Genomic DNA, 17,851 nt, shown 5'->3' with positions numbered 1-17,851 from the left:
AGTCTCGTGAGGAGGCTTTTCGCATGGTTAAGTACTATTTTTTTTAAATTTTTTTTATAGATTTGATTAATCAGTCTATTTATAAAAATAGAAAAATTAATTTTAAAATATATAAGAATAATTGGGATGATCTCCGTGTACAATTTTTTAAATTCCGTGTAAGTTTTAAAATTTTAATTATGTAAAATGTTAAGGTCGGCAATAAGATATATTTAGTCGAATCTCCGTGTACAATGTTAAGCTCTTGATGCTACGTTTTATAGCATCAATAACACACGCACGCTTGTTCTAATTGGTAAAGCAACAACAACACAACACAACAGTATCTCACAATATGCTAACAGCAAAAGCTAGCTGAAAATTGAAGGAATTTTGGAAATGTGAAAACGAAACCTAGCTAGGAGCAAACAACAATTTTCACAAAAGATGGACACATATGGGGTGCACCAATAGATAGGCTGCCATGAAGAACAAACAATACCTGAAAATGGAGGGTAAAAGCACTATCAACAATGTTAGATATCAATAAGGCAAGCAAACAGATAGATACACACACATATTTGAGTTAGCAAGCTAACAACAGCAGCCCGACATAACAACTTCTATAGTACATTATCTGAGCTCCAAGAAGCACGTAGACTGTAGTAAACAATCATAGCTTCAAGATTTAGTGAGACGAAAGACTAAACAACGAACACAAACAAACAAAAATAGAGAGTTAAACTACGAGCATAAGAACATATAAATCAAACGGAAACTTCCAACCACAATTATTAAGGACTTTGGATAAACCACAATTACTAAGGAGTTTGGACAAAAATCGGAATATTGAAACCACAAAAACCAAAAGCATTGACACCACCAATAGTCGCTGCAAATGAAGGCGTTGTTGAGCTGGTATACAAAAAAAAAAACACAGAATAACAAAACAAAAAATCTACACCAACAAAACATAGCAAAGCAGAGGCTCCAAATTCCAATAACCAAGGACACCAAAATACGTCTTTTATTAGTTGTGTGAAAAATATCGTATTTTATAGTGTGTAGTTTGTAAGTACCTTAGTCTTGTTTTGAATGCTTCAAGCCTTCTTTGGTCATATCTTTCTTAGCTTCAAGTTTTCTTTTACCACTTGAGGCAATTTGATGTTCGACAAGTTCTATTGCCAGATGTTCCTCTGGTGTTTTTGAGGTGCTTTCTTGAGATTCAATCATAGCAATATCTGCCTCATGGTCTTTATGCGTATGTAAAGATGTGCTTTTTTCTTCGGAGCTGTGTGATGTTGACGATGAATCAGATGTTGGTAGACATGCGATTATTGTATGTCGAACGAAAACTCTCCCCCTGAGTTCGTTTTTTGATGTTTTGATTTGAAGTAGGAACTGTAGTTTCTTGAATTGTTCATTAATACTGTCAAGACTAAATTCTCTTTCCTGTCATAAATAAGTACAATGAATCTTAACAGATATGGGGATTGTTCTATTGTAGGGAAATGGATTTTATATAAATATACCTGTTGCTCTGCTTCGATGATTTCTTCGCCGGACATGCCTAATAGTATTTTTGGCTCGTTATGTTCCACAAAAGCACGTAAATTCCCAGTTCCATCGTACAAATCTGCTTGAAAACGTAACCTAAATAGATATAATTGGTTACAATGCAAGATTATTAGAATATAAATATATAGTACAAGATAGCATGTTGGTTGCTGGTGTAGTTATGTAACCTATAATTATGACTTACAATGGTTTTGGGCTTGGGAAATCATTGTTGCAGCAGAAACATGTAAATTCATATTTGTAGGCTCCTCTAGATGCTCTAGAACAACCTGGACAAGCTAAAAAGTATAATCGATGTTCAGAATCAGTTATTTTCAGCGTAGCTCTGATCCAAAAAGATTTGACCTGTAAATGCATATATTTATTTAGAATAGTTTATATTTTTGAGGTGTAAATGAAGGTAAAGCAATGCATGAATGAATGTAAAATTACCATTTCAGTCAAGCTAAGAATTTGACTGATTTTCCGCATCTGAAAGCTAAGAGGTGGGGCTATTGCTTGTTTTGCTTTTTCATATAACTTCTCGGTAACAACACTTTCAATATATTCTTTGTTGTTGTTTATCCTACAAAGATAAATCTAAATTATTTATTGGGTTTTCACTCAAAATAGCAGTTTTTTTGTATACAATTAAGGAATAGGAAGCAAATATTGTAATAACATAACTAATAGTGAGGGGACATAAATTACCATATCATCAGTTGTTTGGCCTGTGGTATAGGAGGCTCAAATAAAATAGTACTATTTGGCACTGTTCCAATGGACAACCCTGTGATAATATATTTTAATGAGCAAAGACTACTATATATCAATATAACTTGCTATAATATATATTTAGCTATTTATCATTCAGATTTACTTAGTAAAGTTTTTATATAATGGAATAAAATCAAGCTTATCTTACCGTAAAATGTGTTCACAGAAAGCCTCATTCCCAAAATGATGGGCATGTTGTGAACATTTTCAACCAGATAAGGAGCTTCGTTTTCCAGAAATTCCTCCCATAATGTGAGGATTAAAGGTTTGCGTCTGTATGCATAATAAAGCTGTAATATCTCTTTGAATATGATTATGAAAAATCTAAAGTGCACCAATTGACATTGTATATTTTGAAATGAAATGACTTACTCTTCGTTGACAACGACAAAGTCCTGTAAGTGTTTTTTAGTTTTCTCAACAACCGTGGTGGAAACACATGCATAACACTGCACAATAAGTCTAAAACACAAGACCTGTTCATTAAATAACAAGACTTAGTTGGTATTTCAGGATGTGAAAGGAAAATTGGGGAAAAAACTTAGCTGATTTGTTTGTTATGCATGTCTGCTATTTGTGGGAATTGTCCAAACGAAGTAAGTTCGTAAGCATGGTCCACGGGAAGTTGTTCTTTTACGTCTGCAAGTTTAATGTAAGTGCTTCGACTCAAGATCATTTGATGTTTTGATGCTGCCATAATCGGTGTGTTTCCACTTATTTCCTTGATCTTGGCATTCCCGACATAGTAAGTTTTGTAAAGCTCAACCAACTTGTTTAGTTGATCCACATCTTGTTCATAGATGATACTTTGCATGCTTGTATTCTGGATGAAATAAAGCGTGTAATTAAACCATATGAAGAACAATTTTTTTTTTACAATGCTTTAAAATAATCTTACCTCTTTATCCAGGAAAATAATTTTTTGCTGTCTTCCCCATTTCGAAAAACGGATGGGGGTTTTTTCTACAACCAAAACCCTTACAAACCAGTTGCGAGTTTCTGGTTTAAGATTTGAAAGAGCTGTACATTTTTCATTCATTGATCTGCATGGTATAGGAAGAACAAGCAAGATATAAATGGCTATTTTCGATAATTCTAACAGAGAAGTTCTTGTTAACAATCACAATAAGAAATGACAAATATAATTTATACCTTAGATATGATATCTCTTAAGAATAACACTTTAATATGGTATAAAATAATTTTTAGGGTATGTAAAAGTTTTGGGACCAGTTGTAATAAAGAAACTGAACCTTATTGTTTTAAATAAAAATGTAGCCACTGTGAGTAGGAAATTTTCAGAAAAGGCAGAAATCTAATTTGAATATAACAATGCTTTGTCTACAATATTTAACGTAATTGAAAATACCTAACAAATAGAAAAATAATAGAGTAACAGTTTACCTATATTAATGTATATTTGCAGCTTGTAGAACCTCGTGATATACAATATTTTTTGTATAATTCGTATTTTGAATTAATGGTGTTGATGGTCTAATAAGCACTTTTACTTTACCTATATTTTTCGCTCTTGATAAAGCAACATAGAGTTGACCATGTGAGAAAACAGCTTCTTTCAAGTAGACACCAACAAAATCCAAAGTTTGACCTTGTGCTTTGTTAATAGTCATTGCATAACATAGACGTACTGGGAATTGTTTTCTTTTAAATGGAATTGTTGAAAAATTGTCATGTGGAGCTTCTAATGTTATACGTGGAATAAATACTGGCTTTCCTGCATGAGTTCCTACTGAAATTTCAGCATATATAATATTTTTGTTGAATCTTTTGCAAAGAAGACGCGTTCCATTACAGAGACCTTCGGTAGGATTAATATTCCTTAGCAATATGATTGGTGAATTAATTTTCAAAGTTAATTTATGAGGAGGAAGTCCTTGGGGAGTCAAACAGTGAAATAATTCTTGTTGGTCTGGTATGATAAAATTACTTGTGTTTTCATCACAACTAAAATATGTCTTCTCCTCGCCTGAAAATTTGCTAATTAGGAGATCATTTATTTCGTGAACGAATTCGTTTCTTGTAGTAAGTATAGCTCGTTTAAAAAATGAAGATAAATCAATATTCGGATCAGAAATGTTTGGAAATACCATGTCTATCAATGCATGTAAAGAAGTAACATCATCTACAAATGAAATGTTTATTTTATTTGGTATTTGGATTTCCTCTTTGTCATTAATATATTCGATTCCATTGCCAATTCTGAGCAAATAAGATGAGAATTCAGGATCGAGAAATGCTCGCATATTTTGCTTGAGTTTTATTTTGTCAAATTCTTTCCATAAAGGTGACATAATAATTGAGGCATCTGTAATGACATCTCTAGTGCTTTTAAGAATTACTGGTAAGGTTTGCCGAAAATCTCCACCAAACACAACAATTTTACCACCGAATAATCTATCTAAACCCATTACATCTTTAAGCATTTCGTTGAACTTTTTAATAGTACTACGTTTAGCCATTGTAGCTTCATCCCAAATAATTAATTTTGCTAGCTTGATTAAATGAGCTAATGTGCTTTGTTTACTAATGCTACAAGAATTCGAATCATTTTCATCTAAAGGTATTTTAAATCTTGAATGTGAAGTACGTCCTCCTGGAAGCAAAGATGCTGCTACCCTGAAGTAGCTGTAGCAAGTGCTATATGACCATTGAGCGAATTGTTGCAATGATAGCTTTGTATAAAAAAGTTTTGCCAGTGCCTCCAGGGCCATCAATAAAAAAAGCATTTGGTAAATCATTGTTAACATGATACATTATTCGATTATATGCCTGTCTTTGCTCTATATTTAGTTGTTCAACAGCTAAGATATCTTCAGCAGGTATAACTATGTTTTGTTCATTTTGTAATTCTTTTGTCATATTATCATGACAACATCTAATTAGGTCGTCATTTGCAGGAAAGAAGTCTTCTAAATTTTTTCCCATCGAATACAAATAATTACCAAGAATGGTTAAAACTTTGTGTTTAGTTACATCAGGAGAAAGAGCATTGTTGTGTTTAAAATCTTCTGAAGGAAAAGTTTCGAATTTGAGCCATAAATGTTGGGGATTTTTTGGATTACAATATACAAGAACAATGGCAAATAACTGTCGTAAAGCATGAGGCATTAAGTAAGCAGCAGCTTCTTGCATACACATATCAGCAGTGTTGTCAGCCTCTATTAAGCCTAATGTTCGTGCAGCCTCTCTGAAAGTTTTGAAAGTTTCTCCATTGATTGTTTTTAAGTCTGTAAAAGATGTTGGTTTCCTAACATGCATTAATAGCAACTTCAAATAAAACTTTTCACAGTCTGAAGGACGACAATTAAAAATCCTACCAATGACCTCATGTTTCTTACGCGGTTCCCATTCTTTTGAATCACTGTGCCATGTAAAATATTCAGGAAACTCAACGTATAAACAATTCATTTTTTTAGAATATTCATTGTATTTATTCATGTAGAAAAATTGGGTTAGCATTGTTTTTTTATTTGTAGGGTTATTAGCAATGTTGTATAATGATTGATTAGCATGGAAAGTTATAACTTGTTCATTCTCTAGATGAATAGGTAAACATATTATGGATGGATACACATGGTTCAGATCAAATTTGAAAATTCGCCAAGCAGCTTCAGGAGGTGAAATCCATCTTGCAGTTTGAAATTGTTTGATTTCATCAACCACATGCTCTTTTTCATCTGTAGCTAGTGTATATAAAATTTTATCGTGTCATTTGTAAATATATTTGTAAATGTATTTTATAGCTTGGATTGTTGAGCATACTTCAACATTAATATGGCAATTAAATTTAGCCAATAGATATTGATTGTAAGGTACTACCCACCGATTATCTAGTCGTGAACCCCTAACAATAACAATATGGTTGTCATTTCTACGACGCTATATTGGATATGAATTTGTACCATATTTTGTATACTCTGAGAAGTCTTTAGGGTAATTAAATTTACAGGATTTTTTTTCATACAAGGGCACGATGGATTAAGCAAACCACAAGGTCCATGCATCATATGCTTTACAACAAATGAAAGCAAATATGGTTGAGTTTGTGGATCAGGTAATTCGGCACTAACAACTCTATCAAATGCTTCTGGACAAAATAGTTTTGATGCCTGATTGAAAATAAGCAAAAAATGAGCATGTGGTAGACCTCTTTTTTGGAACTCTATCACATAAGTATAAGCAATAACATGACCAAATATGTCTTTCTTGAACAATTCATCTTTTAAAACCTGAAGTTTTGCATGAAATATTCTAGTGATTAAGTCAGGCCTATTATGTATTTCATCAGAAGATAGACATAGAGCTTTTATTTCTGGCCAATTTGGATTCGAAGTCATTGTCAAAAAAATATCAGGTTTCCCATAGCGTTGAACTAAAGTTATCGCATCCATATATCTTCTACGCATATCTCTAGGACCTCCAATAAATGAAGTAGGTAACACTATGCGTTTTCCAATATCAGCACCCATTTCACATCCATGTGTTATACTATCTAGTAAACCACGATATGCTTCATTTCTTAAACGATTTTGCATGTTTGAAGTTTTAAAAAAGTCCAACCTCGATGTTTCAATTTTGATGTACATATCTACTATATACTGTTGTAGAAGCCTACCAGTATGTAGCAAAAAAGATTTGTCGTTCTCTCTAATTTGTAATTTATAACAATAATATTCACGACATGACACTGTTGATCTTTGAGTGCTGTTTTTTTCCAAAGCTATATAAACAATAAAACAAATATATAAGTACAACTAAATGTGAAGAATAAATTTCAAAATAGAAACAAAAAGGAACAATTCTAACTTACCCTGATTTTCAATGTCTATGAGATAATCTTTATCCGTAGAATTTTGGATGCTGTAAAGGGTTTCATTATTGCATGTTGGTCTAGGATATATTTTCTTTTGTTGTTGGTTTAATCTTTCAATTTTTCGATACCAACCAGATTCTCCATTTGGAAATATAAGAGGATATTGCATGGGATCGTAACAAGCAAAGTAATGTTTAATTATCTGTGTCTGACTATCTTTTGGATATACTTGTATATGTTGACTCGCATATTGTTCATTTTCATCAGATTCTAACCATATTCCCGCAACTTGAGATACAGTAGGTTTATTAAAAACTCGTTGGTCAATAGCAGGGTCAGCTTGCAAAGTGATTTTATAATCATGTAGGTTTTCAGTACTATTAAGACTTCGGAAAAAATTTGCATAAGGATTTACCGTTAAAATATTTATCATTTTTTCTATAAGGGTTTCCTTAAATTTTGAGCTAATACGCATCCGGTTCAAGATTTCATGGCCAGTGTCAAAAAAATATAGTTGAAGATTTTTGGGATTTTCATGATTTGATGGTGTTAGTTGTCCTATGAAGTGATAAACTTGACCTTGTACACGAAAAGTATAAATTCCAGCATTTCTTTTAGCAAAAGATTTGTCACAATGTACTCCCATCGATGTGAATGCAAACATATTATTGTAACTACGAACACAATTATTGAATTCCTCAGCATTTTCAGCATTACCAAGATACAATTGTACCAGTTCGAAAGGCATTTCTGTTGACAAGAGATTTATTTCCCCTAATGAACAACAAAATGCAGGTGACTCTGAATAAATACGTTTAGCATCACAAAATGCACAATTTGGCACATCAGGTAGCAGATCTGGAGTTGTTGCTATAAATTTTAACGGGTCACCTTCAACATTTTGTGTCTCAAAAGTATCTAAAATTGGTATTTCATTTTGTTTTGCTCGTCGAGAATTTTTTGCTAATCTCCGTTCTTCTAGGCAGGCATATTTCCTTTTACGACATTTTCTTACACAACTGGCATCTAAATTATTGTTGATTTTGTTGTGTGACATTGCTGCTAATTTTATGAATTAAGAAGAAGAAAAATATGCAGCTTAAATATTCCTAAATGTAATGTTATGGAAAACTAAGAAAACGCGTACCTATATGTTGATTGAGTCGAGGAGCTAGCCATTTTTTCCCAGAGTATACCTCAGCGCATGCAGATCGTTTATGTTCACACAGCAAAGCGCAAATAACCTTGAGGGAAAAAAGTATAGCAATTAACGTAGGCAAATTCAACATAACCCAAATAACCTTGAAGAAAAATAAGTATTACAATTAACAGAGGCAAAGTCAGCATTTTAGTTTTACAAAAAGTGTAAACCAATATGTAAAAAATATTTATCTTTGGGCGAGGTGTTTCGGCTAAGCATCTACTGAATTGTTGGAAGATTTAAGGGATTTTTTTGCCTGTTTGTCGTTTGGATTATACTTCTTCTTTTCCTCTTGTTTTCTACGAGTACATTGTTTGTTGTCAAAGACCAATATTGTATATGATTTAGTTCGAAGATGGTTTAGTAGTGTTTATGCCCTTGTCAGTTTTGAAGGTGTTTTGGAAATCCTTAATTTGGAGCCAATCGAGGAAATAATTTAGTTATATTGATTGAAAATATTATATTATCATTGTCTACACAAATAGTATTAATTTACTATAGTACAACAGTAGCTATTTTTCTGCTCAAAATTTAAGCTCTTTGAACAAATACTGAAGGATTGGAAAATACAATGAGGCTTTAGAAAAGTTTGAGTCAGTATTAGGTTCTAAACCAGAGGCAGAGGAATCTGTTGTAGCAAGTTGATGTAGCTAATGAGCTTTGGTAGTCCGAAAAAATTCACAAACCCAAAAAAAAAATCCCAAAGCTTGTTCCAGTTGATAACTTAGTTCATTAGAAGGATCAAACCAAGAAGCTTAAAAAGAAACCCAATTGATAACGAGGGAAAAACAAGAACAAGCAAACATATGGAAGAAGCTTAAATGCCCAAATCAACAACCAGAACAAAAAGAATGAACAAAAACAAACAACCCAAAAAGAAGAACAAGGAAATAAACCTGGGCAAAGCTTGAACCGAAGCAGCAGACGGTACACCGAGAAACAAGACTGGAGCTGGAGAAGTTGTGAAGACGAAAGAGAGGAGATTACTGCACTTCCTTACACCGAGAAGCTTGAATGCCCAAACCAGAAATTAACACAAAAAGAAGAATAAATGCCCAAATCAGAACCTAACACAAAAAATAGACGAAAGCACAAAATCCAAAAAGAAGAACAAGGAAACAAACCTATACAAAGCTTGCACCGAAGCAACCTATACAAAGCTTGAACCGAAGCAGTAGACGGTCGCTGAGCGAAACAGCGGGCGGTCGCCGAGCGAAGCAAGAGTGCAACCAAAAACACAAAAAATAAAACGAACACAGAAAACCCAAAAAGAAGAAGAAGGAAACAAACCTAGACAAAGCTTGAACCTAAGCAGCAGACGGTCGCCGAGCGAAGCAGCGGACGGTCGTCGAGCGAAGCAGGAGTAGAACCGAAGAAGTTGTGAGGACGAAAGAGAGGAGATTACTGCACTTCCTTCCACCGATTTACTACGCGAGATCTGTCCCTTGTTGCTGTGAAGAGGAGGTTGGGTAAATACCATTCAAGATCTGTTCGCGATGTGGGGAATCTAGAGATATGAGAAAGCAATTTTACCGATGTGGAGATGGGCATGTCACACACGTGTATTTTGCTTCACCTGCAACCGGAAGGAAACTGGCCATATCGATGTGGAGATGGGCATGTCACACACGTGTATTTTCCCTCACCTGCAACCGGAAGGAAACTGGCCATCACCAACTTTTTCCCTCTTTTAGTATAGTAGAAGTAGATAGATATATGTGTGTGTGTTTAAAAAATCTAATTTTTAATTAATTTATTTATTTTGATTTTATTAAACTAAATAGTTTTACTTTATATTTTTATTGAATATTTTTTATTATGTTTAGATTTTGCTTAAATTCCCTTGTTATTCACTTATATTTGATATTATTTTAAAAGCATATTTTATATATTTTTAGTACTCAATATAAGTTTATTTAAACTTTTATCTTGAGAACGATAAATTTTATTTCATTTGTTTAATTAATGTGTCGTTATTATATTCATTCAAATCCTTTAATTAAATTTTGATCAAATATCTCAAAATTTTGAATTTTACGATACAACATTTCAAGAGACATAACGTTAATTATCAATGTGTAATACATAGAGACCCTAATATGTGGGATGAGCCAACACTCTTCAACCCGGATAGGATTGAAGGCAATTATCAGGTGGACATGCACAAGTTCATGCCCTTGGGAATGGGAAGGAGATTAATGTGTCCTGGGTCGGGTTACAGTGGGATTGGCTTTAGGATCTCTCATTCAAGGCTTTAAGTGGGAAAGAACTGTTGGTCCCACGTGCGGTAATTTGAGATAATAAAATCCAAAAATAAAGAATAAACTGGACACCGAGATTTACGTGGAAAACCCCTAAAAATTATTAGGGTAAAAACCACGGGCAAGATGAAAAGAATTTCCAATATAATATTTTGTGGTGTACAACTCACTCACTGTGTTTCCAAAGAGAACACACACTCTCTTAATACAGGGGAACAAACACTTCACAAATATTATAGAATATTATAAGATGAGAGAAAACTCGAAGAAGGGATGATTTGAAATGAAAATGGGAGCTCTATTTATAGAGCCCTTGGACCGTGTGAACAAGGAAATTGCCTCCCAATTTCATCACGCAATTCCACGAAATTTCCTAAGCATTTCCCACGTTTTTATTCAGTCAAATTTGACAACTGAGTTATCAAATTTGATACACCTATTAGTTGGCCCATTTTGCCGACATTTCTCCCACTTGGAGATTTGATTGAGAATCAAACACATCTCCACACATCCTTTCAATCTTGCCATTCCCTGCTGCTTACGTTTCTGCTAGACCACTTGAGGATCTACACCACTCAAATTTATCAGTGTTCACTGGCTTGGTCATAAAATCAGCTATGTTTTCTTTCGTATGGATCTTCTGCATATCCACGCTTCCTTCTTCTACTACTTCCCGCACAAAGTGAAATTGTACTCCAATGTGTTTTGTCCTGAAATGAAAGGCTGGATTTCTTGCGATGTGCAAGGCACTCTGACTGTCACAAAACAAAGAAATATTTTCTTGTTTGTGCCCGATCTCCTCCAATAACCTTTTAATCCATATTGCCTCCTTGCAAGCTTGAGTAGCTGCCATATATTCTGCCTCCGTTGTAGATAACGCCACAACTGTCTGCAGTTTTGAAACCCAGCTTACTGCTCCCCCTGCAAGTGTAAACACATAACCAGTAGTAGATTTCCTCTTATCAGGATCACCTGCATAATCTGAATCGACATAGCCCCTGAGTGTAAAATCCGATCCTCCATAACATAATGCAGCATTCGAGGTACCCTTAATGTATCTAAGGATCCTCTTAACAGTGTTCCAATGCTCTCGTCCAGGATTCGCCATATACCGACTAACTGCTCCCACTGCTTGAGCAATGTCCGGTCTTGTACAGATCATGGCGAACATCAAACTTCCCACTGCTGATGCATATGGTACTCGAGACATCTCCATCCTCTCTGCTTCACTGCTAGGACACATCTCGGAGGATAACTTGAAGTTAACAGGAAGAGGGGTCGAAATTGGCTTACTATCTTGCATGTTGAAGCGTTGCAAGACTTTCTTCAAATAATTTTTCTGGGAAAGCCAAATCTTTCTGTTACTTCTGTCTCGGTGAACTTGCATCCCTAGAATCTTGTTTGCTGGTCCCAAGTCCTTCATATCAAATTCCCTAGCCAACTGTGCCTTCAATCCTTGGACATGATCTTTGTTGGGGCCTGCTACCAACATGTCGTCCACATACAACAGCAAAATGATATAATCATCACCAGACCTCTTGAAATACGTACAAGGGTCTGCACTCAGTCTGTTGTATCCAAGGCTCATGATATAGGAATCAAATCTCTTGTACCAACACCTCGGCGCCTGTTTGAGACCGTACAGAGATTTGTTCAACCTGCAAACCAAGTTCTCTTTGCCTTTTTCCGCAAAACCTTCTGGCTGGAGCATATAGATTTCTTCTTCAAGATCTCCATGAAGAAACGCCGTTTTCACATCTAGCTGTTCTAGATGTAGGTCAAACACCGCACACAATGCCAGCACCACTCTGACTGTTGTAAGCCGAACCACAGGAGAAAATATCTCATTGAAGTCAATGCCTTCTTTCTGAGCATACCCTTTTACCACCAATCTAGCACGATACCGCTCCACTTGGTTATTGCCATCACGCTTGATCTTATAGACCCATCTGTTTCCAATGGCTTTCCTTCCTCGTGGTAGTGTAACAAGATCCCAAGTTTTATTTCTGTCTAATGCCTCCAACTCTTCTTGCATTGCTATCATCCACAAAGATACATCCGAGCTTTGAGTAGCCTCGTGGAAACTCGATGGCTCACCATCCTCTGATAATAGACAATATGCAATATTGCTTTCAGTGACATAATCTGAAAGCCAACCTGGTGGTCTTCTGTCTCGAGTTGACTGCCTCACATTGGAAACTTCAGACTCAACATGTTCTTGTTCTTCGTGCTCTGGTACTGCTTCACAAGAAACTTGACCTTCGTCTGTCTTATTTTCCACCTGAAAAATAGTAGTTTCTGAATTCGGTGTGCCTTTGTCTCCCTTTACTTTATCTTCCTCGAAGATAACATCCCTGCTGATGACAAGCTTGTGAACAGTAGGATCCCACAAGCGAAACCCCTTTACTCCATCAGCATATCCTAAGAAGATACATTTTCTGGATTTTGAATCCAACTTCGATCTTTCTTGCTCATTGTACAGAACGTACACAGGACTTCCAAATGTATGCAAATGAGAATAATCTGTCGGCTTCCCGGTCCACATCTCCATCGGAGTCTTCAGATCAATCGCCACTGAAGGAGAACGATTGATAATATAACAAGCGGTTTTGACTGCTTCTGCCCAAAATGACTTTTCTAGACCTGCAGTCCTCAACATAGCTCTTGTTCTGTCCAACAAGGTTCTGTTCATCCGCTCCGCCACTCCATTCTGTTGAGGTGTGTAAGCCGTCGTAAACTGTCTTTTGATGCCCTCATGTTGACAATATGCATCAAATTCGTCACTGGTATATTCTCCTCCATTGTCAGTCCTCAGACACTTGATTTTCTTTTCTGAATCAAGTTCAACCCGCGCTTTGAAATCTTTGAAGATCTGGAAAGCATCTGATTTCTTCTTGATTGGATACACCCAACATCTCCTAGAGAAATCATCAATGAACGAGACAAAATATCTCGCTCCTCCTAGGGATACAACCGGTGCTTGCCAAACATCCGAATGAATCAGCTCCAATATGCTTTTGCTCCTGGCAGTAGAAGTGCCAAACTTTAATCTGTGTTGTTTACTGGTAACACAATGCTCACAAAAGGGTAGTGACACTTTTGTAAGTCCCGGCAGCAGCTTCCGTTCTGAGAGAATTTTCAACCCCCGTTCTGACATATGCCCGAGCTTTCTATGCCATAACACTGTTAATTCTTCTCCTGAACCATTTGATGCAACAGCTAGTTCTGCCTCTTTGTGTGTTTCTCCCAAAAGTACATACAGATTTGCAGCAACCTTTTCCGCCTTCATAACCACAAGCGCGCCTTTCACAATTTTCATGATCCCGTTCTCGATCCGAGTTTTGCACCCGATGTCATCCAATTGCCCCAAGGACAAAAGATTTTTCGTCAGTCCTTTCACATGTCGTACCTCCTGTATGGTGCGAATGGTGCCATCAAACATTTTAATTTTGATAGTACCGACCCCAGCGATTTCCAAGGCATGATCATTTCCCATGAATACAGATCCTCCTGAGACTGGTTCATAATGATCAAACCATTCTCTCCGAGACGTCATGTGCCACGTCGCTCCTGAATCCATAATCCATGTGTCACAAAATTTGTGTCTGCCTTCTGCAACAGTTGCTGCTTCGCTGAATAATATTTCACCACTGCCTGAAGTACTGGCCACATTTCCTTGAGAACTTTTGTCAATACTCGTACACTCTTTCTTGAAGTGCCCTTTACCGCCACATTTAAAGCAGTAAATATTTTTCTTCTTACTTCTCGACTTTGATCTACCTCGTCTTTGGCTCCCACTGGAGTCACGGTCCATAAATCTTCCTCTTATCATCGGTAAAGCCTCTGTCTGCTTCGATGTTACCAACCTATCTTCCTTATTCTTGCGCCGGCTTTCTTCTCCGAGAACTGTAGTTAAGACATCATCGAATCTTAGAAAGCCCATGATAATATTGTTGGTTATGTTGATGATAAGTTGATCATATGAATCTGGTAGACTTTGAAGTAGAAGCTCCGCACGTTCATTTTCCCCTATTTTATGCCCCATGGAAGTGAGTTGGGCAAATAGAGTATTCAGTGTGTTGATATGGTCGGTCATCGATGAGGATTCCGCCAGCCGAAGAGTATAAAGCCTTCTCTTTAGGAAAATCATGTTGTGTAGTGACTTGACCTCGTACATCTTTGTCAAGGTATCCCAGATAACTTTTGCTGTTTTTATCTCATATATACTTGACAATACTTCGTCTGCAATAGCCAAGTGTAAATTGGCAATAGCATTATCATTCATCTCATTCCACTTTCCATCATCCGTAATCTCTACCGGTTTATCTCCAATAGCCGCCAAGCAATTCTCCTTTCTTAAAACTGCTTGTATCTTTATTTTCCACAGCATAAAATTGCTTCCGTTGAACTTTTCTATCTCGTACCTTCCCGCCATTATGTCTACAAAAATTTTAGTAGCCTGGACAAAATAATCCCGCCTTAAATAAAAAATCTCAAAAAATCTTTTCTGATGTGGAAGATCAGTCTAGGATGCAACCACAGAGCATACTCAGAATTTTAAGAAATTTTAAACCGCGGCTCTGATACCACTTGTTGGTCCCACGTGCGGTAATTTGAAATAATAAAACTCGAAAATAAAGAATAAACTGGACACCGAGATTTACGTGGAAAACTCCTAAAAATTATTAGGGTAAAAACCACGGGCAAGATGAAAAGAAATTTCTAATATAATATTTTGTGGTGTACAACTCACTCACTGTGTTTCCAAAGAGAACACACACTCTCTTAATACAGGAGAACAAACACCTCACAAATATTATAGAATATTATAAGATGAGAGAAAACTCGAAGAAGGGATGATTTGAAATGAAAATGGGAGCTCTATTTATAGAGCCCTTGGACCGTGTGAACAAGGAAATTGCCTCGCAATTTCATCACGCAATTCCACGAAATTTCCTAAGCATTTCCCACGTTTTTATTCAGTCAAATTTGACAACTGAGTTATCAAATTTGATACACCTACTAGTTAGCCCATTTTGCCGACAAGAACAACCAAGGAAGAGGTTCGGTTGAATGAAGGTATAGGGTTGTCGATGCCTAAAATAAGGCCATTAGAGGTGAGGTAATGTACGATGTTATAAATGAGGCCATTAGAGGTGAATTTGAAATAATGAAAAAGAGGAAAAAAAACAAAAACAGATCATGACATTAAGTGTCTTGTCTTTATTTTGAGAACCTTTGGCACGCGTTGCATGCTTGTTGAGTCTTATTTATAATTAATTTGATTTATATTTGAATGAGTGTCATATCATAATTGTAAAAATTAGTGAATGACTATATTGCAATATTTAACTTTTGAATGAGTGTCATATCATAATTGTGAAAATTAGTGAATGACTATATTACAATCTTTAACTTTTCAATGAATGTCATAATAGAGGTGTCAAAATGCGACCCGACCCGTCAACCCGACACGACCCAACACGAAAAAAATCAGGTTCAGGTTGGGGTTTTTCGGGTTCGGGTTAGTACTAGGTTAGACGGGTTTCGGGTTGGGTCGGGTTGGGTCGCGGGTTGACCCGAAAACTTTTTTTTTGAAAATATTACCTATATTTTTATATATTGTATGTTTGAACAAAATTTATTATATATTTATATGATAAATTTTCATCATTTAATATTTATTTGTATTTTTTTAACAATTGTTTATTTAATTTAGTAAATATATTTTTAATTTTCTACCATTAAACTTTCAAATTTAAATCTAAAATTTTGTTATCATGTGTTTAAATTAAAATATTAATATTATTTTTTATTTTTTCGAATTTTTTTCATTAATTTTTTTAAAAAAAATAAAAAAAATTCGGGTTAGACGGGTTGAGTCGGGTTAGACGGGTTCGTGTTCGGGTTGCTTCGGGTTCGGGTTGAGAAAAAAATAAAAAAATTTCGCGGGTTGATACGAAACCCGACCCACCCGACCCGATTGACACCCCTAATGTCATACCATAATTATGAAAATAAGTGAGAGAGAATAAACTGCGATTTTAAATAATGAAATAAAAAAAGAGAAAACAAAAACAGACAATGACATAAAGTTGGTTGTCTCTATTACAAGAAACTTAGTAATATTGTAAGAGATTCAAACAACAATATATAACTACAATTCATTAACATATATTACATAATATACTAAATGCTCTTAAGCCTTATCTGCACTTCTTTCTTGATTGATTACTAGAATTTCAAATGCTAATTAAACATACATTTTTATGTGTAGTAAATAAAGCATCAGATTGGCAACTCGGGTTAATATGGTTGCTATTATAGACCCTAGCTAAAAGAGTACTCCACCATGAATTAATTGAGTTCCCAAAAATTAATTACTTTGTCTTCTTTAAGTCATCAAGTTGCGGTCATTATGTGTAGTAATTGCGAAGTACTGAATACAAATCAACTTTGACCCTTCCTAATCCCTGGCGTGCCAACAAATTTATTTAATTTTTATATCAAAACTTTCGAGTTATTTTTTATGCTAAGAGTATTACTTTTTATTGTGAATATCGGTAGGATTGACCTATCTCACAGATAAAAATTTGTGACATCGTCTCACAAAAAATTTATTCACGTTGGTGAATCTCTCTGAGGATGAATGTTACCCGACTTTTGTAGCTGTAGTTAAGTTCCCACAAGTTAATAAACCATGGTAAACTTTAAAAAAAATAAATGAAAAGATAATATGTCATGATTTGTCTGGGTTGGGGGGGTACTACGACACCTACAGCGTGGACCCACCGTAATGCAATTATGAGAATTGATTAGAAATTGGGCTAAGAGTTTGTAGGATTAATGTTCGATTATTAATGTTAGTTGGCCACAAGTAAATTTTATTGACTGAATTTTATTATTGCAATAATTTATATTATTGAAAATTTAACGTAATAATAATTACAAAATTAAAATTGTTTTATTAAATATTTATTAGTAGTTAAATATTATTCTTTAATATTATTTTCATATAATATTTTTTCATTAAAAAAATTATATGTTATTGTTATTTAGTAAAAGTATTTGAAACATCTCTTTGTAAAGATAGTAAAAAATTTGCGAACGTTTTAACGTCTTCTTGCACAATCTTTGTACATGATAGGTTGTCTGTTCAAATTTATGTTATAAAATTTATTGATTGATAATTTGTATAAATATAAGTCAAAATTTTTTATTAATCTTTCGTAATAAATAATA

General features: G+C 35.0%; 1 protein-coding gene across 1 annotated transcript; it reads right to left on the bottom strand.

Annotated features, from left to right (window-relative positions):
• Window positions 1–234: 234 nt before the first annotated feature.
• On the bottom strand, window positions 235–9,354 carry LOC140976214 (uncharacterized). Its single transcript, XM_073440183.1, has 11 exons — window positions 9,245–9,354; window positions 8,295–8,391; window positions 3,212–3,356; window positions 2,686–3,136; window positions 2,462–2,586; window positions 2,248–2,326; window positions 1,990–2,122; window positions 1,742–1,902; window positions 1,512–1,632; window positions 1,059–1,431; window positions 235–481 (listed from the first exon to the last, which is right to left on the bottom strand). Exons 5-10 carry the CDS (start codon window positions 2,505–2,507, stop codon window positions 1,060–1,062), a joined length of 912 nt encoding a protein of 303 aa, XP_073296284.1. The 5' UTR covers window positions 2,508–2,586; window positions 2,686–3,136; window positions 3,212–3,356; window positions 8,295–8,391; window positions 9,245–9,354; the 3' UTR covers window positions 235–481; window position 1,059.
• Window positions 9,355–17,851: the final 8,497 nt, after the last annotated feature.

Source organism: Primulina huaijiensis, chromosome 5 (assembly GCF_012295235.1).
Source record: "Primulina huaijiensis isolate GDHJ02 chromosome 5, ASM1229523v2, whole genome shotgun sequence".
Lineage (NCBI taxonomy): Eukaryota > Viridiplantae > Streptophyta > Magnoliopsida > Lamiales > Gesneriaceae > Primulina > Primulina huaijiensis.
Note: the sequence above shows the minus strand (reverse complement) of the source record. Positions and strands in the feature narration are given on the sequence as shown.